This window comes from Ambystoma mexicanum, chromosome 5q (genome assembly GCF_040938575.1).
Source record: "Ambystoma mexicanum isolate Mex_15411 chromosome 5q, UKY_AmexF1_1, whole genome shotgun sequence".
Lineage (NCBI taxonomy): Eukaryota > Metazoa > Chordata > Amphibia > Caudata > Ambystomatidae > Ambystoma > Ambystoma mexicanum.
Window position 1 is genome coordinate 1260588945 of NC_090933.1, and position 25653 is coordinate 1260614597.

The 25653-nt window shown below is 50.3% G+C and overlaps 1 protein-coding gene across 2 annotated transcripts in view; it reads left to right on the forward strand.

Moving 5' to 3' along the window:
* C5QH8orf82 (chromosome 5q C8orf82 homolog) overlaps positions 1-24402 on the forward strand; it is a 348224-nt gene extending 323822 nt beyond the window's left edge. Inside the window, exon 3 of one of the 2 annotated variants that reach the window (XM_069621772.1) lies at positions 20975-21597. In XM_069621772.1, coding sequence (XP_069477873.1) covers positions 20975-21423 — 449 coding nt within the window. In that variant the 3' untranslated portion in view covers positions 21424-21597. Of the gene's footprint in view, positions 1-20974 lie in introns of both variants that reach the window. The other variant, XM_069621773.1, reaches the window with a different exon arrangement.
* Positions 24403-25653: the final 1251 nt, after the last annotated feature.

The following is a 25653-nucleotide window of genomic DNA, read 5'->3' on the forward strand; positions in this document are numbered from 1 at the left end:
GTTCTGCAAGAACCTTTCGGAACGGACCAAACCAGATCGTCGTTCCCGCCTCGCCGCCTGGCTGGAGAAGGGCACAGCAGGTGAGAAGGCGAAGAAGAAGTCTGAGCGGGCTTCTAAGTCCTGTGAGGGCGCCCGGGCGACGGGGGCCCAACAGAAGGCCAAGCACCGCGAGTCCACGGGCACCGGGAGCGCCGAAAGGTCGGGCTCTTTGGCTGCCAAGCAGGGTGCTACTTCCCCGGCACGCTCGACCACGAGCCAGCGCTCTGGTTCTGGGAAGAGGAAGTCCGAGAACCCGGGTAGGCCGCTGGAGCGGACCCAGTCGATCTCGAAGGGGGAGCGAGGCGCTGACCCTCCTCCCAAGGCGAAGGCCCAGGACGCACCTAAGGTGGTGAGGGCTTTGATCCACCCGGCAAAGGCCTCTACCGAAGTGGTCGCTGCGACCCTGGCAAAGCCAGCTGAGACTACGCCTGTGGAAACGCCCTCTGGGCCCAGAGTATCCCTGCCACCGCAGAGGGAATCCTCTTTCCAGCCCATCGTTAAGGCCCCTGTGAAGTCCCCGGCGGAAAAAGAGGGCGGAGGCCGGTGGCCATTACAGACTCGGAATCAGCCTCTGAGGAGGAACTGGTAGAAACCGAGAAGGGCCTCCACGAAAGGTCTATAGGCCTCAACGAGAGGTTCATAGGCCTCAACGAGAGGTTCGAGAAGGTTCGATCCCAGGGGACGGTCCCTGCTGACGTGATCGAAGATGAAGACGAACAGGGCCCAGTGGAGCGGCCATCCCGTCCGTCGCAGCCATTGCCCGAGCCCCAGGATAGCTCGACGGCCATTTTGTTGGCAATCCAATCCTTATGTACCGAGATAAGGACGAGATTACCACGGACCCTGACGGAGGATCCAGAACCAGGCCCGTCGGGAAGCCCTCCGAACAAGCGGAGGAGAGTCCACCCCGCTCCGCCCTTCGTGCCTGCGAGACCGGTGGACCCCTCATCCCTCTCGCCGGACCCTAGAGAGGATACGGTGACGGATACAGGGACGGACGATGACGGTGGCGATGACACAGCGGACATCCCATCTTCACCCCCCCCCCCCCGCGGGCGTCTCCAGCCGACGAAATTGGCTCTTTCCATGCCATGATAACCAGGGCATCCGAGCTCTTCCAGCTCTGCCCTGAAGAACAGAAAAAGGAGGGGTTTCTGTACCAACGACGAGAGACCAAGAGGAAGATAATCCTCGCAGTGCCTTTACTCGACGACATCTGGGACGAGGGGCTTGCTGTCCTCAAGAACCCTTCCACGACACCAGCCAAGAGGGACAGGTACGAGAAGTACCGAGTCCCCGATGCTGCCCCCTTGTGCCTCAGGGCCCAGCCCACACGGACTCTGTCGTCTCGGCAGCGGCTAAGAAGAAGGCAACGGGTGCGGCGGCTTCAACTTCCACTTCCCCGCCGGACAGCGAGGGCAAGAAGTTGGACTCTATGGGACGACGAGTCATCTCGTCGGCGGCAACGACGATTAAGGCGGCCAACGCCTTAGCGATCGTGGCCCGCTACGACAGAGAGCTCTGGTTCAAGATTGCTCCCCCGCTAGACTTCCTACCTGATGACAAAAGGGTGGAGGTCCTAGAAATTCTGCAGGAAGGCGAGGTGGCGTCGGATCACGCCATAACGGTGGCAACGGACATTGCCGATACCGGTTTTCGCCAACCGGGCAACAGAGTTTCCCTCCGACGACGAGGATGGCTCAAGGCGACAGACATTCGCCAGGACGTCCAGAACAGAGTGTTGGACATGCCGTTCGACAGCAACAACCTTTTTGGTAAGGCGGTGGACGAGTCCCTACAGGCCATCAAGACCGACTCGGAGACGGCCCAGGCCCTTCGGGTGCTTCAACAGCGACGGCCCTTTCGGAGCTCCGGAGGCAGACCGGGTGCCTCCAAAGGATACAGCGGTGGCTCCTCTACTTACCGCCAGGCGGCCCGCTCCTCTTCCCAGGAGGCCTACAGAGGTCGCGGCAAGCAAGGGGGATCCTGCCATCGTTGCCAAGGAGGCCAAGGCGGCAAGGCCACCTCCAAGCAAGACTGACCCGGCTGGGTTGTCGGGCCCCCACCAAAGCACCCCGGTGGGAGGCCGGCTGACGAAGTTCGTCAGCGTGTGGGAGTCCATCTCCACTGATCGTTGGGTGTTGGATACCCTGGCCAACGGGCACTCGCTGGAATTCCAAAAGAAGTGCCCTCGCATTCCTCCCGTGGCCAGGAAGGAGAATCACGTCCCTCAACTGCAGTTGGAGGTAAAGGCGATGCTCAAGAAAGGTGCCATCAAGCTCGTCCCCAGGAGGCTCCGGGGCTCCGGAGTGTACTCAAGGTACTTCCTTGTCAGAAAGAAGACAGGCGGTTGGCGCCCCATCCTGGACATGCGTCGGTTAAACAAGTACATCAAGGCGCAGAAATTCAGGATGGTCACCCACCGGCACGTGCTGGGACAGCTGGAGGAAGGCGACTTCCTATCGTCGTTGGACCTGGAGGATGCTTACTTCCACATCCCCATTCTAAAAAGGCACAGGAAGTTCCTCAGGTTCATGGTTCAGGGACGTCACTACCAATTCAGAGCCCTACTGTTCGGATTAAAGTCGGCACCCAGGGTTTTCACCAAGTGCCTGGCACCAGTGGCGGCGCGGCTGCGCCTGAAGTGGATCCACGTCTACCCCTACCTGGACGACTGGCTAATCCGGGCAAGGACAAGGGAACTCGCCGTCGAACATACGGCGAGGACCGTCCGGTTACTCACAGAGCTGGGGTTCGCCATCAACTACCCCAAATCCCACCTGGTTCCATCGCAAGTAGCACTGTTTCTGGGAGCGAAGCTCGATACAGTGGGGCAATTGGCCTCCCCTTCAGAAGAGAGGACCAAGACTATCCTGGGCAAGGTGCGGCGCTTGTTGGCCACGGACGTGGCCAGGGTGAGGTCCATCAAGTCCCTTCTCGGGATGATGTCCTCATGCATCTACCTTGTACCCCTTTGCAGACTTTGGATGCGTCCACTGCAGGAGTTCCTCGATGCCTGCTGGTTTCAGGCGACGGCTGCTTCGAGGACAGCATCCCTCTCGACGAGGAGTTCCGTCGGGCGATCCTATGGTGGGGCACCCGGGCTCACCTCACTGCAGGCACAGACTTTCAAACCCCGGCGTTTCAGGAGACTGTGACGACGGATGCCTCTCTGGAGGGTTCGGGGGCCCACACCAGAGATCTCCACGCAAGAGGTCTTTGGGTCCCGGAGGACAGGGCTCTCCACATCAACATTCTGGAGCTCCGAGCAGTGTTCTGGGCGCTCAAGTCGTTCCTTCCGTCCCTCAAGGACAAAGTGGTGAGGATCTTCACCGACAACACCACCACGATGTTCTACATACGGAAGCAGGGGGGCACCAGATCCCCAACCCTATCCAAGGAGTGCCCAGGATCTGTGGCACTGGGCCGTCGCCCAGGGGATGTTTCTGGTTCTCTTCCACTTGGCAGGAATAAAAAACACCATTGCCGACTCGCTCAGCAGGGAGCTGCGCTCGTGCCACGAGTGGGAACTGCGACAGGATCAAGTGGATCGGCTCTTCCAACGTTGGGGCAAACCCCAGATCGACCTGTTCGCGACGGCGGCGAACTCCAAGTGCCAGAGGTTCCCACACCCGAGGAGCATGGGCGAGGCTTTCCCGTTCCCCCGGGACGGCCTGTTTCTCTACACGTTCCCTCCATTGCCGTTGCTGCTCCGCCTCATCAACCAGCTCAAGAGATCCAGGTGCAGGATGATCCTTGTCGCACCGGCGTGTCCGAGGCAGATCTGGTTCCCGGACCTTCTGGACTCGTCAACGTCCCCGCCAGTCAAGCTGCCGGCGGACGCGGGTCTTCTCTCCAGAGAAGGAGGCGCCATTCTCCATCACGACCCACAGTCGCTGAACTTGCAGGCCTGGCTCCTGCGGCACTAGAGTTTGGAGGGTACGATATACCGGCAGATTGCAGAGAGGTTCTTGCAAAAGCCAGGGTGTCCTCAACTCTCAAGTGTTATGGTCATAAATGGAAGATGTTCTCTGTCTGGTGCCGTGCACAGAAGATTAACCCTCTGCGGATTACGGCCCCTCAAGTACTGCCGTACCTACTGTCGATGGCCAAAGCTGGACTGGCTCACGCCTCCATCAAAATACATCTGGCTGCCATCTCCCGATATACCAGGACTACGGGACGGGCGTCCTTGTGGTCTCATCGCCTGGTGAAGGAATTCATGAAGGGACTATTCCGATCATTCCCGCCGGTGAAGGCTCCGGCCCCGGCGTGGGAGCTTAATGTGGTGCTGACCAGGCTCATGGGGGGCCCCATTCGAGCCTATGCATTCAGCGCCTTTGAAGTTCCTGTCATGGAAGACAGCGTTCCTCGTGGCCATCACCTCTGCACGACGAGTGGGAGAGATCCAGGCCCTATCTTGCAAGCCTCCATACTTGACTTTCTATGACACGAGGGTGGTGCTGAGGATGCACCCCTCCTTTATGCCCAAAGTGCTGTCAGACTTCCACCTCAACGAGCCCTTGGTGTTACCAGTTTTCTTCCCGTCGCCTTCGACGCCGGCCGAGAGGACTTTGCACTCGCTGGATGTAGCTAGAGCGCTGAAGTTCTACGTGGACCGCACGAAGAGTTTTCGGAAGACATCACAGCTGTTTGTGAACTTTGAACCTGTGAATCAAGGGAAGGCTCTCTCGAAGACTTCCATTTCCAGATGGCTCTCCGGCTGCATCATGCACTGTCATCGGTTGGCAAACCGACCGCTGCCCGGCCGTCCGAGAGCCCATTTGACCAGAGCGATCGCTGCTACCACGGCGTTCCTGTCTGGTGTGCCCCTGCTGGACATCTGCAGGGCTGCTACGTGGAGGTCGACACACACCTTCACAAGATTCTACTGCGTCGATCGGGACTCCAGGGAGGAGTCCAGGGTCGGCCAAGCAGTGCTTTGCAACATGTTCGCCTAAGGTGAGCCTGGTGAGGAGGTAAGAAGTGCTTAATGTTGAGTTTGGATGTAATGCTTAATGTTGAGCCTTTGCCACCTCCTGTGGTTGTGCATATGTATACTGCTATGTATTCTTTATTCATGAGCATGTGAATCCATGCCAGACCCTATGCTGGAGAAGGAACAAGTTACTTACCTGTAACTGTTGTTCTCCAGCATGGGTCTGGCATGGATTCACATGCGAACCCTCCCACCTACCCCTCTGCGGCTCTTCACTTGGTCATACTGCCACTTGGCGTGCTACCAAATCTGAGGATGGCTGCCAGAGGCGGGGCTTAGGGAGAGGGCAGTCATTGGCTGGGGGCAGTATGACCCAGAGATCAGTGATTGGTTACTACTAAGAAAGACAGATCAGAAACGAAACTGATACTGATTTTTTCTTTACCGAGGATTCCCAGCCTGACGACGGGGAATATTCATGAGCCTGTGAATCCATGCCAGACCCATGCTGGAGAACAATAGTTACAGGTAAGTAACTTGTTCCTTGCCAATCCTTACCTCTAAATTCAAATAGTGTGGGGCTAGGGTTTATGAAAAAGAAAGAAGTATTCACAAAAATATGTCAGGATGTTCAGGCCATTGTCCTCACGGGACAAGGCGGTTCACTCGAGCGTAGCACAATTTCTGGCTTCTTCGGCACGAGGATATAGTTCAATCACTAGCATCAGGGCCATCTGTGCCCAAGTCTCTTTACTTATCCAAAGGCTCTTGATTCAGAGGGCCAGATGTACCAAAACAAAGTTATTTTCTTCTTAAAAGTATTCAATTCAAGGGATTCTCTCTTCACCCTACAATGTTCACAGAATATTCTTTCTCAGGTGACTCGCGGTTCACCCTGGATCCCCCTCAGCCGGGCTCAGATCCTTCCTCTTACACAATTAGTCTCTCTTAACCAGGTTCGGACCAATTTCAGTTAGTATCAACTATCCAAGGCTTTCGAATGTGCACTGGGTTTAGCTTGACCCATTGCAGGACCACTCCGAATTCACAATTCATTTTTCCATTTACCACCTCTCAGTTGGATACCGAACGAAGACCTTTGAATGAGCACCCACGTGGCGCCGGACCACTCATTCTGCAGTATCTGTCTTGGCCTCAAAGGTTCAGTCACACAGCTGCTGTTTAATTATTTGCATCGCTCGTCACATACGTCTCACACACTGTTCTCTTTAGATTTCTCTATACAATGTTGCCGCTTGCAACCTTGGCTCCAACACAGATCGGTTTGGTATCGGTCTCCACCACTCACAGGCTTTACTGGCGCTGCTTTGTTGTAGGAGCCAAGGACAGGACCACAGCGGTTAACTCTCATCCCCGCCTTGGTTATCGTTGCAGGAGAGCCTTGGGTACCTCTGACACACAATGCAGGTTTCTTCAGCTTTAATTCCAGGTCTTATGTTTCTTATTCTCGAAGGGTCATGCAAATAATATTCTTTCGAGGGGTTTGGGTCCTCCGACGTATTCCATATCTATGGTAATCACCACAGCTGTGCTGCTTTGGAGAATTTTCCGCGTCCTGCGTCGATGGACCTCCTCCGACGGCCAACGTCACCCGATGTGATAAGTAGGACGCATGACGCCCGTAGCCTCAGTTCCGTTTTTTCTGCGAATGTGTTCGCTTCGTGAATCTCGGTACGCCTCGACTCTTTGGGGTTTCTGTTGTTCATCTCAGTTCTTTGAACCTGTTTGTGTACGATTTCTTCGTGAAGATGTCTACCTCGTCTTCCACACCGCGTCCATGCTTTAAGAAGTGCGGGGACTGTGGGTCCAATATGTCGGTCACGGACTCGCACAACGCCTGCCTATGGTGCCTCGGGGAGGCCCATGACACGGATGACTGTGTCGACTGCCAGTCGCTCACGTCGAAAGCCTTGTGGGAGCGCAAGAGGTTGTTATCAGTAGGTAAGGTGTCCAAGCCCCTGAAGTCGAGGTTTGCGGGGCTTTCGACGGACGACTCGAGGGGCGACTCTCCGCATCATCGTCAGAAGTCCAGTGGGTCTCGGTCCCGGAGTCGGTCTCGCCACTCCTCTGCCTCTTCGAGGCACTCCCGGAAGCGCCGTCAACGGTCGCCTTCCCCGTCCACATCCGAGGACTGCACCCGTCGGCGGGTCGCTTACCCCACCAAGCATGCGACACCGGAGGAATGGGCTTCCTTTGCGAAGAAAATGTTGGCGATTCTCGAATCGCAGGGCACTGGTCCGTCCGCGCCTCCGAGTGGGGTCGGTCGTGATCAGCCGAGAGACGCCTTCGGGCTCGGTTGGTCGTCACGATTCGCGGGAAAGGTCCCGCTCGGACAAGAGGAATCGTTCTCAGCATGCCCAGTCCAGGTCCCGGTCCTCGATGCGCTCGAGACACATGAACCTGTGAAGTCTTCGAGGAAGACATCGACGCCTGTGGCGCCGAGGTCGTCGATGGATTCTCTCGAGGCTCCGCCTCCGGGGAAGTAGTCGATGCCGTCGGCGCCCAGGATGTTGAGGGACACGCTCGGGGCTCCGCTTTCGAGGCCTGTGTCGATGCCGTCGATGCTATCTGCGCTGCATCTGTCGTCGACGCCGATTCTCTCGACGTCAGTGCCGATTCCCTCAACGCCTTTCGGGGCTGTGTCGGCGGGGGTACTCCGTGGCTCGGGGGAACCACCTAGGAAGGCTCTGGCCAAGGTCAAGCATGGCTTTGGTTCCAGTTCTGTGCCTTCTTACCGCCATCTGGAATTCATTTCAGAGGTGGATGACGGCTCTGATGATGGCATGGTGCCTGACGAGATTCTCTCAGGCCATAGCCAGTTTGAGGACCTGAGGCAGTCCCTGCATGATGCTAGTGGGCTGGACACCTCTCCGGAGGTGGAGTTTTGTAGGCCTGAGCCTGGCACTTATGCCGATTCTTCGTACCGGCGACTTATGTCACAGGTCTCTGAGTACTTGGGATGGTCTGATCCCCCAGGGGAGTTTGTTCAGGATGACCTTACGGATATCCTCGACATTGGTCCACCAACTGACCCGGTACTGCCATTCCATATGGCTCTGCAAAAAAGGATGGCAGCGGCTTGGACTGCTCCGGAGAGTCTCCCGGCAGTGAGCAAGTCTTTGCCGCGAAAATACCGCCCAGCCAGTAGTGACCCCTGCTACTTGTCCAAGCACTCACTCCGGAGAGTTTGGTGGTGCAGGCGGCTACGGCCCCGGCAAAGCAGGCGTCGTACCCTACCATCCCTCCTGATAGGGACGACAAGCGTTTTGACGGCTGGGCGAAGAAAGTGTTTTCTGCAGGGGGTATGGCGCTTCAGGCGGCCAACTCCATTTGTGCCTTGTCTCGTTTCACGCACACTCTGTGGAACTGTGCTTCCTTGGCGGCTGAACATATTCCCGAAGGGGATGAACGGGATGGTTTCCTTGCCATGGTTCAGGATGGCAAGGATGCTATGTGTGAGGCCGTTCAGTCGGGTTTGGACATGGCAGATTGCGTCAGCCGGTCCATGGCAGCGAGCACCGTGATACGCAGGTTTGTGTGGTTGCGGAAGTCGGGGTTTGCTCCTGATGTGCCGGCCCGGCTCCTCAACATGCCCTTTGACGGGGAACATCTTTTTGGCAGCAAGGCTGACGAGAGCCTTGAGAGGTTGCAGACCTCCAAAGCTGCAGCGAAGTCGTTGGGCGCTGCAGTTCGACAACCTCCGCCTTTTCGTCCTAAGGGACAGCAATGGAGGGGAGGTTCCTTTCGTTATTACTCATCCTTTGGTAAAGCGAGAGGCGCTGCCAGTCAAAGGGGCCACCGTAGGAGTGCCCGAGGTGGAAAACAAGGTACTCGAGGTGCCAAGGCCGTTTGGGCTGTTGCCTCTTTGCCCTCGGGCAACGCCGCAGCCGCTTCAGCTCAGTCATGAGGCCATGTCCCATGGTTCGCCGGTTGGGGGAAGGCTGGTGCAGCATCTTGCAGAGTGGCGCGCCATTACTTCAGATGTGTGGGTTCTGGAGATCATAACCCACGGTTACTGTCTTCCTTTCCGGCAGAGGCCTCAAAACAATCCACCGGGGAATCTCTCTTTGAAGAGTCTGGATCCGCTCCTTGCGCAGGAAATTCAATCCCTGCTGGAGAAAAGCGCCATAGAACTGGTGCCCGTAGCGGAGAGGAACAAGGGATGGTATTCCACTTATTTTTTGATTTCCAAGAAAGTCGGGGGATTGAGACCCATCATGGACTTGCACGGTTTGAACAAACTCCTCAGGAAGGACAAGTTCAAGATGGTTACTCTCTCTCAAGTCCTCCATGCCCTTCAACTTCAGGACTGGTTGGTGTCTCGACCTCAAGGACGCTTATTTTCATGTGCCAATCCATCCAAAGCACAAGAAGTACCTGAGGTTTGCGGTTGGCGACTCGCACTTTCAGTGTCGGGTCCTGCCGTTCGGATTGACCTCTGCCCCGAGGGTCTTCACCAAGCTCATGGTAGTGGTGGCAGCGCACCCCAGGAAAGGGGGGGGATTCACGTCTACCCCTACCTGGACGATTGGTTGAACAGGGCACACTCTCCCAAGCAAGTCCTAGATCATCTGTCAATCACATGCCACTCCCTCCACAAGCTCGGCTTCTCCCTCAACTTAAAGAAGTCCCATTTGACACCATCTCAGAGGCTCCAGTACATCGGAGCAGTGCTCGACACGTCCCTGGGGCAGTGTTTTCCTCCCCAGATGAGGGCTCATCACATTCAGCAGATGGTGCACAAGTTTCAACTTGCCCAGACTCTCCCAGCCCAGACTCTCCCAGCGTTCAAGTTCTTGAGACTGCTCGGCCTCATGGCATCCTGCATTCTTCTGGTGCCAGAGGCCAGGTTGCGGATGAGATCTTTGAAATGGGCACTCAAGCTCCAGTGGTCTCAGTCCTCCGGCAGGATGTCGGACCCGGTACAGGTGCCGTCTTCGGTCGCCCAGGACCTTCTGTGGTGGGCCGACGAAGGCAATCTGATGAGGGGGGCTCCATTTTGGCTGCCCTGGCCGGAGGTGACGATCGTGACGGGCGCATCCCTCACGGGATGGGGAGCTCATGCCAACGAGTTGACGGTCCGCGGTTGTTGGTCTCCGTCAGAGTCCAGACTCCATATCAATCTGTTGGAGCTGAGGGCTGTCAGGCTAGCCCTGAAGGCTTTTCTGCCGACTGTGTGAGGAAAGAATGACCTGATCCTGACGGACAACACGGTGGCCATGCACTACCTCAACAAAAAGGGGGGGGGGCAGAGTCACTTCCTCTGTGCAGGGAGGCGATGCAGCTCTGGTTCTGGGCAATCCAGCAGGAAGTTTCGATCTCGGCAGTTTATCTGGCAGGAGACGAAAACGAGACGGCGGACGCTCTGAGCAGGCAGAGTGCAATCTCTCACGAGTGGGAGTTGGCTCAGGAGATTCTCCTGGAGATCTTCGCCCTTTGGGGGACCCGTCAAGTGGATCTCTTCGCCTCGAGTGTCAACCGGAAGTGCGAGAGGTTCTGCTTGCAGGAATTTCCTCCAAACTGAGCCTTAGTAGACGCGTTTGTGGTGGAGTGGTCATTCCCACTGCTGTACGCGTTTCCTCCAGTCCCCGTCAACCCGCAAGTACTGCGGAGGTTACTGAGGTTCGGTTCCCGGATGATCCTCATTGCTCCGGTGTGGGCCCAGAGGACGTGGTACCCAACCTTCTCGACTTGTCCATCTGTCCTCCAGGTCGTCTTCCCTACCGAGACGATCTGCTCTCATGGGAGGGGGGTCAGGTTCTCCATCCAGAGGTCAGGACCCTCAACCTTCACGCTTGGTTTCTGAAAGGTTGAGTTATAAGGATTGGGACCTCCCTCAAAACGTGATGGAGGTGTTGCTTTCGGCCCGAAGGCCCGCAACAAAGTCCCTGTACCGTTGCCGTTGGAGTAAGTTCTGCGACTGGTGCAGGGTTAAGAATGTGGATCCTTTTGCATGTGAAATTCCCATGGTTCTGTCTTTTTTGCTTTCTTTGGCCCACAGGGGCCTTCAAGTCGGTAACATTAAAGGTTACCTGGCGGCGCTGTCCATATTTAAGCGCTCGTCTGAAGAGTGTTCCTATTTTAAAATTCCTTTAATTTCGCATTTTCTGAAAGGGCTCACTAATGTGTTCCCTCCGTCACCTTTTGAGGTGCCCGGTTGGGATTTGAACCTTGTTCTCCAGTTTCTGATGGGTGCTCCGTTTGAGCCTTTGCATTCATGCCCTTTGAGACTGTTAACTCTGAAAACTGTATTTTTAGTTGCGGTCACTTCCGCTCGCAGAGTGAGTGAGTTACAGGCACTTTCAGTTAAACCACCCTTCACTGTGTTTCATAAGGACAGGGTTGTCCTTAGAGTTCGTCCTTCTTTTCTTCCGAAGGTGGTGTCAGAATTTCATTTAGGCCAGAAGGTTGTTCTTCCGGCATTTTATCCTCCTCCACATCCTGGTAAGGAAGAGGAGAGGCTCTATAGGCTTGATCCTAGGAGAGCGTTAAGCTTTTATATTTCACGCATGTCCCGGGTCAGAGTGGACGATCAGCTCTTTATTGGTTACGCTGGAAAGAGTTTGGGACAGGCTGTGACGAAACAGACTATCTCACTGGATTATTTTGGCTATCTCTGAGTGTTACCGCTTGGCGGGTAAGGACCCCCCGGTCGGCTTACGGGCCCATTCTACCAGGGGTATGGCTGCCTCTACAACCCTGCAGAGTGGTGTTCCTATTCGCAACATCTGTGATGCAGCCACCTGGGCTTCGGTACATACTTTTGTACATCACTATTCCCTCGATTCCATCCGGGGGCAGGATCTGGCCTTTGGCAAGGTGGTCCTTTACTCCGCAATTTGACTGGGCATGCAAAATTTCTGTTTTCTAAATTCTTTTCCCACCTCCTTGCATTGGTACTGCTTTGGGAGTCTGTCATAGATATGGAATACGTGGGAGGACCCAATCCCCTTGAAGAACAAGTTACTCTCTTACCTGGTAACGTTCTACTGATGGGATGGTCCGATGACGTATTCCATATCGCTCCCTCCCTACCTTCCCCGCTACAGAATTTCTTATGCGATTGCAGCTTACGTTTCCGCAGGGCTTTGTGTGTCAGACTGGCAGAAGACTGGTGGCACACGTTCTGGGAAAAAACTACAACTGAGGCTACGGGCGTCGCGCGTCCTACTTATCACCGGGTGATGTCGGCCGTCGGAGCAGGTCCTCGAGGACGCCGCATCGACGTCATCGACGCAGGACGCAGAGGCTGAAAATTTTCAGAAAAGGCACAGCTGGGGTGATTACTGTCATAGATATGGAATACGTCGTCGGACCATCCCATCGAAAGAACGTTACCAGGCAAGAGAGTAACTTGTTCTTCTCTGAAAAGGTCAAGGGCACTTCCCCCCCTTGTAACCCTCTCCGTCCTGCCGTCTTTCTCCTCCTTTTAAGCTGCCTTCTTGGAACTGCTGCTTGCTCATGTGATTTGCCTTGCTCAGTGTGTGCTTTCGTGCTCTGCCTTTTATCCGTGTGGGGAAATGTGATGGAAGTCAAGTGTGTGTAATGATCAGTATTTGCTTGGCTCTGCCTGACCATTGTGTTAGGACATATCGGGTATACGGCACGGGTGTTTGTCCACTTTCTCTCACAGTGAGCTGTCCATGAGAAATTGTTTGTGTCGGGAAAAGGGGGCGGGGGAGTTCCTAAGTATCCTACCTGGTAGGATGGGGAAAAGGTGTTATAGGGAAGTGAATACCACATCTCGCCTTCCGGTGTCTCACTTCCACTCTCCGAAGACCCATCAAAGTGATCCTCACGCATTGGTCCACACTCACGAACTGGATCTAAAAGCGATGGCCGTGACCTGGCTACCTGGATGAGAGATCCCCGGGGACTAGCGAATTAGACCTCTCAATAGGCCCTTATGATTGGTTGGCATCACAATAGGCCCTTATGATTGGTTGGCATTCTCTCCCAACCTTGGACACTTGTCTTATTAGCAGCACATAAGCAAAACGTGCAGGGAACAACGTCGGACAACTGCCCACGTGGTCAATTAGCCTACCATCCCTCATCAGTTAGACCCTAAGCCAAGGCTTCTTCTTTATAGTAGACTTTAATGACTGGTCTCTTCCTCTGAACTTTAAAGGGAGTGACGGTATATTGCTATCTTCGTCTTGAGCTTAATGAATAGGCCTTGTTTTCTGGTCTTGTACCACATGTGATGAGACCATGTTTCTGGTCCATCCTGTCCTTTTATTTGATTCAATTATACTGTGTGCTATTGCTCCTCTTGACCTCTGGAGACTTGGTTGCTCCGTCTTGTATATGCTTCTGCATCTTTGATTGCTCAATACTTGGCACTTGCAAATGTTCACTCTTTTGCTTAATCCTAGAGAAAATATGTCCTACGTACATAGCTTATCCTCTTCAACTCTTTTCCTGTCTTGCAATTGCTTCTTGCTTTGAGATCCATGCTTCTGAGCCAATCAAATATTTCTTGTTCTTGCACATAGCTCTATTCTAGCGTCTTTCAGCTTTGCAGCCTTGGTCTTTTGGCTTACTGTTAATAGAGTCGATGTCCATTTTCTTATCATGACTGCTTTACCTATCTTATATTTTCTACTGCAGCAAGCTTCTATGTATCTCATCTACCTTGCATTTCTACATATGTACATCTACTGCATCTCTTCTTAGTATATATGATTTCTTATATATGTTTACTTTGTTACTTCAGTTGCATCTTCATTCTTTTAAGTATTCACATGTCATTTCCATTGCTCTACACAGGGTGGGTGAGGTGAGGGCTAGGACTGTGAAGCCCTGTGGCAGACAATGGGCTATGGAAGGACACTTGAGCATTGGGCAAATTGGGAAGGTGCCTGGGGACTGCCCTTCGCCAAAGTGGCCACTGGGCACATTGGGTGTATAGGAGGAACCTTAGGCTTTGCACAGGTCTAATTTCCAACTGCAGACTCTGTCCTGTTGGTACTTCCTCACTACTTAATGAATGGTATTTCACATATACCTGGGAGCTCAGTTACCATGGAGATAGAAATTCCTAGGAAAAACTGATATCAAGATATTTCGAATACGCCTATATAATCTCTGTAAACACTTTATAATGTGCTTCTTTCTGCAGATCCGTACAAAACAATACTTAGCAGTACAAGGACTTCCTCCAGTGCTTTGAAAGGCAATACTATGGGAACATTCTCTTTTTCTTTCCAAACTGAGCACCACACATGACTTCTGTTGTGTAGAATACTTAGAATAAATGGATATATGGATTGTGACTGTAACGGAAGTTTATGTAAAAGATGCAGATTACTTGCGTGAGGGCCAGGACCAACCAAGGTCCTTGCTGGCAAGTGGCTCCACAGAACTGTCACTGAATGAAAACTAGGTGAACTGCTCAAAGGTCTTGGGTTCCAATCAACAGTGTGGATGGGATCACGACTGTTCAAATCTCCCCAACTGGGACACCTGGAGGAGAGTGAGAGGTGGACTGGGTCCCTGGAGACCTCGGAGCACAACCGGTAATACAATGGGCAATGAAGAGCCAATGCAAAATAACTGCAGCAAATGAACACATTCATAATGGAGCGAGGAAAGGAGAGAGTGAATGTGCAACCAAGTGTCTACAACCCCAGGGCAATGATTACTGACACTAAGGGTGCCAGGCGGAACTTAGTTTTAGTAAAAAAGAATTGTCAAGATGAGATGCAAAGTAAATGCAAATAATATATAGCATGGTCGAATAACATGCAAGGTAAATACAAAGGATCGAGTGATGCACGACAAGTATAGTAATAGCGGCTTACTGACATGGATGAGATGATATGATATGAAAGTCGTATTTACACAGATCCGTGTAGGCAACTTTAAATCGAGTGGAATATTACACAGGTGGAATAAATGCAGACATATGCCTGGGATATTCTGTGTACAGAGACGACTGAAACACTCCAAATGAAAAACTGTACACTTTATCTTCAACAGGAACTCTGAATCACCTTCCTCTGGTAAAGCCACACAGGTTGAGTTACGACTTCACACACAAAATAATTCTTAGAACAGCACACTGTATTTTTTCAAAACTGATATATATATATATATATATATATATATATATATATATATATCTCACACGAGGAAAGCCAAACTTCAAAATATACAGACCCAAGAGTAGCTATAATGGGGATCTGATTAACTGCACACACTTCCAAAAGCGGGGGATGAGTGAGTAACTTCTTCTCATTAAGGTAGAACTTGAATATTGATGCTCCCACCTATGACCTATTTACAATCACTTCACTTGTTTACACGGTCTTTCAGAGACCTCATGGAATCATCTGAACGGGGGACTGGCTGGGTCAAAGGCTGCGGTATTCCTGGCAGGTTCAGCCAGAGGTTATCATAGGGGGTCTAGGGCTGGTGGGATAGCTAGAGAGACCTTTTCTTGCACCTTCCCGGCTTCGGACACGGCAGCCGGTAAGGTGCAGCAAAGGGCAGCTGCGACAACCTTCCTTCTCCTCACAGTCACCGGGGCTGGAGCGCAGCATCAGTGGCAGTTTTGTGCATCTTCTCGGGCTTTGGAGCTAGAGCAGCTCTCGCTGTCTGAGATGGCCTGCAGCTCCTCAGGGCACACAGCTAACACCGCTGAGTGCCCACAACAGCAATCCACTCTGGGTGCAGGATAGGACAGGAAACGGGGCAAAACACTCAGCAACAAGGCCTCAGGGCAATGCCTAGCTCAGCAGCCGGCTCCTATGGGAAGGGGCAAGATAGGTGTGTCAAACCATGGCTTGACTCTGCTTTTCATGGCTTGGAACAGGGGTAATGGGAGGATTCAACAAGTAACAAACTTGGGGTCAGGTTGCAATAACTATACATTTTCACCACTAACAAAGTATATGGCTGGAAAGCTGGTGAAAATATGAAAATAGTGAAACTGGGATTAAAATGATGTAAATCCAAAAATTACTCAAAACATCCAGGCATGCAAGATGTGCCTACAGGGCATACTCCTCCTCTTCCAGATGCCAAGGAAGTCTGCAAAACAATGGAATGGTAATTACAGGAGGACAGGTGTCATGAAGAATGGGTTGCAACTGGAGGGTTCCATTAGAGCTGATCAAGGAGCAAACACAGGGCAAAGGTGGGGGCCAAGGAGACTTGGTGGATCTGAGGGGTTTGATTTGCGAGTTGAGGATAGCTCCGAGTCCTTGCCCATTGAAACACATTGCTGTCAATTCAAAAACATAACTGTCCATATAGTTCAATGTACATTTAAAGCACACTAGTTCTCCTTCTTCTAATGTGATAATACAGTTGTTACTGCTCACTTAAATGGTTCCTTTGTCAACTCCTCTTAGACCAGGCCTTGCCTGAGTGCAGTTTCAGACTGTCCGTTCAGGCACTGTGTTATGTGTGGGACCACAGAGCACTGTCTGTGTTGCAGTCGTACTGTTGGTACCACTTGTATTTCGCAGGAGAGGGCACACCATGTGGGGCTTTCTTAATCCTGTAATCCCTTTTTATGTATACGGTCTTGACGTGGATGGCCAATACGTTAGGAAGATGACACAGTGAATTAATTGTTAATCCCAAGCATCTTTGTTGAGCCTGTAGTGTGCAAGTCTAAATCCTGGCAGGGTCAACTGTACCCTTCATCTTTCCGACGTCGATACATAATTGGCTGATAATAAATCACATTATTTCAGGGCCAGCTTTGGTTCCCAGGTCACCCATGGCTTGATCTGCACTTCCTTTTCTGTATTTGACTGTTTTTCTGTCTCCTCCGGTCTCCACTCCAGGTCTTACACCCGGCCCAGCAACCTTCCTCTCTGCTCCAGTAATATTCCTCTTAACACTACAACTCGCCTTCAAAATCTCACTTCTACTCTCGTCTTGGGAGCTGGCTCTTTTTTAGTGCTTGCACTGACTAGCTTCCAGCTGATTGGCCAGAGGGGTGCTTTGTAAACCAGAGTTTATGGGGGAATTCTTTAAATGGGGAAGCTGCCATCTTGGTCCCACTTCAGTCTGTGATTGTTGCTGGTGGGGCAGGAGCTGCCGTTTTGTTCCCCTGTCTAGGGCTGGGGAGTGCCCCTCTCTGAATGTTGTTTTGGTGACCTTGTGTGTCATACAGCAGAGGGCATGTATTGGGCATTACTCCTGTGGGGTGGGGGTTTGGTGTAGTGCCCATATCCTTGGCCTTGCTTTAAATGGAGGCCGCATCTGCAGGCGATTGTTTCCCTTGAGAGGCGAGTTCTCTGCTCCCCACTGTTTCCCGTAGTGTGGGAAGGTAGTGGGTCTCTGTGTGCCCATTACCGGTGCAGGTGAGGACTGGGCATCCCGCTGCCACTGTGGGTTATGTGTTCCCCAAGACTGCCCCTTTTGGGGAGGTGGTGGAAGACACTCCCAAGGGTTGCCCCAGTATCCCCTCCTCCCCCCTTATCTTTCTGATTACAAATCTGTAAACACATTTTGATGGTCTGGTCTGGGTTTTCCTCTGTTAGGAGCAAAGGATTATAAGAGATGTAGTCCCTTTGCTGTAGGTTTGTTAACCAACATCTTCCCCAAGGACATGCTTTCCTGCCGTCCTCCTGGCCTAGGTGACCGGACTGGGGCTCCTCCCAGGTCCAAAATTCCACTCGCTGGATCCAGTCTGGGTTTTTCAAAAGTACAAAGGAGTGTGGGAGCCCTTCTACTGACACGAGCATGGGTTAGATACCCTGTTCTATGGAATTTCTTCCACTCGGAGGGGGGTGAGAGGTGGGGGCGTCTGTAAGCACGTCTGGGTTTTAGTTTTGTTCACTAGGGGAATTATGGGACATGCAACTTTTTCTGGTTTGTTTATTCCAAAGGGATTTATCTATGCCCGGCTATGCTTTTACGGCAGGCAGCTGCTGTTGTGGACCTGCGAATGCTATACCCAGGTCAATATGGCTAATTGGATCACTTCACCACAGGGTAGCATTGGTGAATTGTCATGAAGACCGTACTGCAACAATCCAGATTGTTGGGTAGCTACTGAACTTGTCTGCGCTTTTTTAAATGATTGGAGCCACAGCACTAGAAGCAATCTGCTTATGATGCTCCCAAAGCAGGAATGGTGTGTATGTGCTTAACCGTGGTCCTAGTGTTTCTTGCAGCATTGGAGCTGGTCACTACTCCTATAAGTAAAGGAGCACAGTCTGCATGCTCTCAAGTGTCACCATTTCATGCTCGATCAGTACCACCACAAACAGGTTGTCCCTGAGCGTGACTCTGGATTCCTCTCTTTCTCTGGCCTCAAATGTCAAGATGTGACCCCATTAGTGAGCTCACCTAACTAGCACACCATGCTGCTGCATAATCTCCGATCTTTCTCATCTCAGAACTGTGCATGCATCACAAGGGCCTAGATAGGAGCTGCAATGAACTTCTGCATTGCATTGTTCCTCCAAAGAAGGCCATCAAAGATGAATAGGTTCACATCCCAGAAAGGGTAGCTCCTCAGCCTTTCACCCTTCTGAGGTAACCCCAGGTAACCCTGTAGCCGAGGTGACGGTTACACCAGCTGTCTGCAGAAGTTCTGACACCTGCAGGTCACTGTGCAGGGGGGCGAGGGGCGTGCTCCGGAGTATTTCAGGATTCGCGCCGTGTCTGCGCTCCTGCCCTCCTGCCCTCCTGCCCTTGCCTGCTGGGTTAGTCACACACGCCGGCGGCATGGCTGCCACTTCGCATATTCCCGTTTGTTTGTTTTTTGTCCTTCACGCTGCACTCCTGTCCCCTCAAATAAACTGCGTTGCAATGGCCCCCAGAGGGAGCAGCGGCGCTCGCAGCAGCCGGCGCGCGCGCCCTGTTAGGGTTGATTTTACCGTCTGAAAGTCAGCCTGCGCAGTAGCCAGCACATATCAAGTGCGCACCCTTCCCTTCCAGATGTGCGCACCAGTCCCTTCCAGATGCAACAGACCGGCGGTGAACTCCTGCACATTCCCAGGCGACTGCGCGGCTCCGATTCATGCATTTTCTATATAACACCAATATTAGAGTGGGCATTTTCCTTTAGACAAAAGCATGCATTCTATAATGGCGCAGAATGATGAGCTAAACAGCAATGCAATGGAAGCTGCCTGGAGCAATGCGCGTGGTTATGATTAATGCATCGTTTTCCATTCATGGCCTTTTGCTGTCAGTTTCCTTTTAAAGCACCCTGCGGCCATCTTGAAGTAAAGACAATGTTGTAGTGTTTAGAGGATGTTTACGGTGTGTTTGGCAGTTACGGCAGTGTGAGAATAAATGCCCCGAGCCCGCTTCGCCGAAGAGCGGAGGACGGGTCCCTGACTGCTCCCGTGGCCTTTGTTCCAGTGATCGGTCATCTGTTCTTTTCTATGACCTATAGGTGTGGTATGTTACACTGGTAACGTGTCGTGCACTTCTGCCTGCAGGTGGCAAGGGTGCAGGTTGTGGGTGTGTGAATCCTCTGGCTGGGTTGTCAAAGCTATCAAAGGGCAGTGGCAGTTCTCCTCCACCCCAGGGGATGCAGGCAGGGGCGCGGGTCTGCAGGTGCCATGTTTCCCCACCAGGCCCCAGTAATGGACCATTTCTTAATGCTGTTCATTTTACCGAGTAGAGGATTTGCATTGGAACTGAGCCTACTAGGAATTTAACTGCACCTTGTTATCTATGGGTCACCCCCCTGATGGCACCTCCCCCCCCACCACTACTCACGGAGGAAGGAAAGATGGCAGAGCGATGGGGTATGTGGGCGGGATGCACAGCCTGTGGTTGTTCAGCTTTTTCTTTTTATCCTCTCAGTGACTTCCCATGGCCATACTAGCCCCCAAGACCATTCCCAACTGCTGCCAGCCCCTCCCGGCCCAAAACATAAGCACTTGTGATTTCATTAAGCTACTTCTGTGCTTTTATGGGGAGGCCAATGGTATTTCTAAGACGTTCTCTGAAAAGTAGTGGTGTAACTGCAGCTGTAAAGCCTTGTCTGGTGTAATGAAAATGATGTCTTAACCAACGGTGCCTTCAACCATTTCATTAATAAACAATATGTGTGTCACTGCATCTGTTTGTTGCAATGAATTCCTGCTACAAACCAATATTGGAAAAGTAAAATGTTGTCTCTTGTAAAGGCATTAGATAGGCATTTGCCAGGCACTGTCATAATATGCCCAGGATCTGTTCTAATCCCGCCTAATGGAGGCCACGCCTCCAAAAGACTGTTCTCTTTTGGCCGTCCCAGAGAGGCCTCCAAAATGTGGGATTTTCATTGCATTGGGGGATTTCACCGTTAAACCCCCTTTTGCGCCACTCCCCTGAACCCACTGGCCCCCCAGTTTCCCCCCACGTTTACCTGACCCCACGCTATTGCCCATGATTTGCTGCTTCATCTTCGGGTGCGGTCTGTTAGGCAGTGTTTCCTGAGGGGCCTTTTTAAGAGGCAGCCCAGGAAACTTTCCATGAAGACCGAATACCTACTCCCAACTACTAGCACCATTTGCCAGATATTCCCATCCTATGATCAGAAAGTGGCAGTGCCTGGAAAATGCCTATCCCAAGCCTACACACCATCAAATACTGTTGGCTTTGTCAGTGCCTGTTCATACATTGCTCTGTTCCTTTCTAGCTAGGTTCATGCAATAGAAATCCCGTGTATGTACATAGGTTTTTTGCTTTCCTCTAGATTACCGATAACTGTGGTCAAATCTCGATTCATGGTGAAAAGCGCTTGTATGTTTATCGCTCCCCATTGAGGATGGAAGGAGCACCTCAAGGCAGAGTCTGGATCCAATAATAGCTCTATGCTGCATTTGCGTGCTGGTTTCGTCTAGCATAGTAGCATGAGAGCCATATTCTGAGGGGTCATTTGTGAGAGTCACTGATCTTTGACTTATCTATGGCATTTTGCGTCAAATACATTTAGTTTTGATTAAATCCAGATCTTATAAGAGATTCATCCTAATCGTGTCTTCTCTTTTCCCGTTTCCTTTCCAGATCAGCAGTTTCTTGTTTTTTTCTTCCGTCAAGTGAAGAAGAATCAGTCTGGTCGATACGAAGATGAATTCCCCTATATCTCGCCCTGTGGCCGGGAGCGTAACTTCCTCCGCTGTGACGACCGACCTATCGTCTTCACAGATCTCATCCGTAACGGAGACCCCGAAAGTGAATGCCTCTCTTTTTGTGGTGGAGGAGACCGGCTGGTGGTGAAGTTTGAACCAGAGAAGCTGGTCATGTTGCCAAAGAATGGACGTGTTTACCACCCGGCCCCAGAGAAAACGGGCGGTGTCGGGCTGGTGAAGTCGGCTCTCGCCTTTGAACTTAGCCCCTTTTTTGAATATAGCGGGGGCCCCGGAAAACCGCCAACGCATTTCCAGTGGAACGATAAACGTTACGAACTCACCAACGAATTACTGCAGCTTATGAATGTCAAGGAAGATGTCTAGTTGATCATACCTGGAATGAACAGAGGAACACGCTAATTCCAAATTGTTTTACGTGGAATTGTATAAACTGTAGGGCTTTGCAAGGGAAAAGTAATCACAGATGTGGATGAATAATCCATATTGTTTTTCTGCCGCAAATACTTGCATTAAACACACTGATGTCTGTTCTCCTGATCTTCCCATTGGATTGTGTTTTGCTTGTGGTTACTTTTTGCTTTTTATCTGTATGCTGAATCGCACTAAACATGAGATTAAACTCAAGGAGAAGGTTCTGCCCTGAGACGGTGGAAGCCAAGGACCTTAAATGAAATTGTCATTGGTTATAGTAGGAGCACAGAAAATGAATGCCTGCTCTGCTGTGGATTGCTTAGAAGTAATATATGGTGAAATGAGTATTGGATAGCAAGAAAAGGGAGAATGATAAGCCAAGGACTCTGCGGCCTGGTAGATTCATTTAGAAGTAGTCGTGCTTTAGATGGTCAGTAATAAGGGTCAGCAACATTAACTAGATCAAAGACTTGAGGGCTAAAATGAAAGGCTTGAGGGCTAGAAAAGCCAGATGGTGATCATAATGTGGTAAGCCGAGCTGTCTACGGTACACAAGATTCTTCGATACTCTTCTGCCAGTTTCCAGGACAGCCCCTTTCAAACTGACATACGCAAATAATGTTGCACTGGCGCAAATGATAACTTATCCGGAACAGAGAGCACTTGTAACTGCAAAGTATTTGAAAACGTCCCAACATTACAAAGATTGTAATGTCGGGCAAAGGTTTTGCAAACTTGAGTATGTTGTTTAAAACCTGACACAATGCCCTAAGAAACACAGCAATGTTAGCAACCAAGAAACAAGTGCCTTTTGTTTGCCCCAATTTTCAAAAATCTAAAAATGTGATTAAGGGTATCATATTTCCTTTTAACAGGCAACATCTATGCCATTCGCAGCTCACATTGCAGTTTGCACAATATATTGCGTGTGGGATTTACTATGTAGAGAAAGGCCACTATCAGATGGATAGACCATAATTTTCCTTTGTGGAACACAGACACAACCATACTCCAATACGATTCACTGCATTGCAAACTTTGAAACTCGCCCAGAGGGGAGAAGCTGAAGTGGATGGTTGCAACGTCAAGCATTTTAAGTTAGTAGTATACCCTCTTGGAGTTCATGAATCTTTAGAACTACCAATGTTTGTGCAATGTAAACAACTTTTAGGATTGTATTAAATCCTTGGTGATAGAGTAAAGGGTAATTTAGCACTTGACAGTATGAGCCACTGTGCACAAACCATCAGTAATGGTGAGAATATGGTTATTAATGTGTGCAATAGGACATGACTTGGGAAGGATGTTCAATAGTAGCCATTGCTTATTTACCCCATGCAATAGTTTCTGTGAATCACGTGCCATATATATCACATAAGATCCCATCTCATGGTTAGGTTGTAAGTTAACACTGGTATCTCCCATTTGCTTTGCTATTCTTCTATATTCACTTTGTCAGACATTTACTTCTTCATGCTTTTACTTCTTACTTTACTTCCTCTTCATCTTCCCATTGTCAAGGAAGCAATGGATATGGTACGGTTAGCTGTAAGGTTAGGGTTGGGCTCAAGGGGGTAGGGGAAAGCAAAGAAGTGGGGTTACAGGGGGTAATGACGAAGTGAATGGTGGAGGAAGTGGAAGACAGTATGCAGAGGTAAATGTGACAAAGTGAACATATGGCGAAGTAAAGACCTACATCTCTTAAAATCGCAGGTATTTAAAATAGCAGATGTTTAATGTTAGCCCCATGCTCCTAGTGAGGCCTTAAATGGTGACAGTTGTCTACAATTTGACAAAGAATTTGCTACAGGCAGAATTTGTTATGAGCGTTTTAACATTTGTGACACAGCAGTATTTGGTGGATAAGTGAGCATTGCAGAACATGGCCCAGGCTCTTTCACATGTATGCAATCCATGCAAGAGCTTGTTGCAAACATTTACTAATTACTGAACATAAAGGTAACACATTTAGGACCTCATTCCAAAAGCAGTGATACGATTCTGCTCTACTCGCAGCAGTTAGGGCCACAGTGAAATCATTTTCTGGTAGACGGCTACTACTAGTAGCAGATTACAGCAGATGGTGAATACTGCGGGTGCTAATTACCAGTAGGTGTCATTTTGAGCACAATACATTTTGGTGAACAAAACGAAAAGCGCAATTCACATTGCTGTAGTTGCTGAAGGGAATTTTGTATTAACTTTGTTGCATGCCACTAATTTCCGATGTCATGTGTTTCTGTGCTGGAGATCATTTTACCATCCATGATAACCCGACGCATGACTTTTCCGTTGTAAAGATATTTGCCCTTGTTTACTTGCAGGTGGTCTACCACAGGTGGGTATTACAACTTTCCACTAGCATTACAGCCCTTTCTGGAATGAGGTCAGTACTTGGTTTGAGGAAGCAAAAAAGAAAGTGTGGGGAATAATTGATTTATGGAGTTGGAGAAAACTGCAAGCAAAGCATTCATGTAATTCTTCCAACAATCAACATACAAAGCGTGTTCTCTCATTGTAATTCAAGCTGCAGGGAGAAACTTGCAGAAATTAATTAACAAAATTGCTGCTGCAAATTAAGTTAATTTTTTTCAGTCGATACCCTTGTGCTCCATCTCTTTGACCCGCCCCGAAAATATAATCAATCTCTACTATGCTATCCAAGAAACACTACATGCTGGAGAATATCAGAAATTCCATAATGTTATTCACAATTTCTTTGAGGATGCCTAGCTGGCACTTCTCAAAGAACCAGTCAATGGGCCACGATCTTAGAGGAACACCACCAAATGAAGAGGTACGCTGAGGGTTGGTGCAACGCCTACAATAAAGTATGATTAACTTAAATTGTGCTTGTACAATACATTTTCTGTAGCGATTGTCGGCAACGGAATTTATTTGCTTTTCCGTAATAAACTAGATAAAATAGGATGTTTAGCAGTTGTCATTTTATTATATCATGTTTGTGAATCGCTAGGCTGGCATGCTTTCTGCCTCTTCTAAAGTCTTGCTGGTCTGTGGCTTACTCCAAGTAGTTTTGCACTTGTATATTAAAACAGCCACTGGCTATTTAACACAGAAAGGCTGCTTACGGATATTTCTTCGGTATACCTAGGAGACCTGATCCTTGGCTTTCATCTGCTCATCCGGTCTCCAATTTCACCCACATGTTGCCACCATCAACTATTCCAAACATCAATGAAACACATGCATCTGCCCTTTACTCTCAATTCTTTCACTTTACTCCTAGCAAGCGAAATGTACACTTGAATCTTATGTGAACCTTCGAACAGACTCCAAGAACCCATTAATAGATCCTCCCAACCTGGAGATACCCATGAACATTTGTGCCACTGGAGGCCATTTTCCTACATTCGTCTGTCCACCTGCTGGTCCCATTCCACCTCCTACATCATCCACTATTTCTCTGACTCATTCGTAATGTTCTGCTGACCACATTACAGACCTCCAGCCTACACCATACAACAGAGACCCAGCGAATCTGCTATGCCCATTGTGTGCCCTATACAACATAACCCCTTTCAAAAGACGCCTGCTTTGGAATCCAAATGAATGACTGTCCATTACAAAGCCAGACCAATCAACTATCATAAGCCCTATATTTCAGCAACTCAACACATGCATTATTCACATATGTCACAGATGGCCTTAATGCCTCGGAGACTCCAGGAAAATTCAAGCGTTTGCTTTTTAATTTGGGATTTTCATATAACAGTTTAAAGTGAAAATGTGCAGTTTATTCAATCTAACGGACAGATTGAACAATCTGCCTTTAACTACAATAAACAATGTAATGCACCAGGCTTGAAATGGTTGGGGGGCTCGCTAGAGGCCGTCCCTCTCATTAGTGCACCCCATTCTCTCCCTTAGCATAGCCCAGGCAAGACCTAAACTCAGAATGGTATCTGGAGATTGGTAATAACCCCCTACTGTCAAGGTCTTTGCTATCTGCATGTGATGGCCTAAACGCAAATATCCTTTCTATCTAAACTCCCAATCTAGGCTGTCCCTGCTCGAAGTGCCCCAAATGATGGTACAACTTAGTGTTTGTGCCGTCAGACACTCCTGCTCCATTGGGTCTTACCCTTCCACACTCAAGTGTTCCTCTGCCGTATGACTCCCTATCACTCTCCTTTTCTCTCCTGCTGCTCCACACGTGTT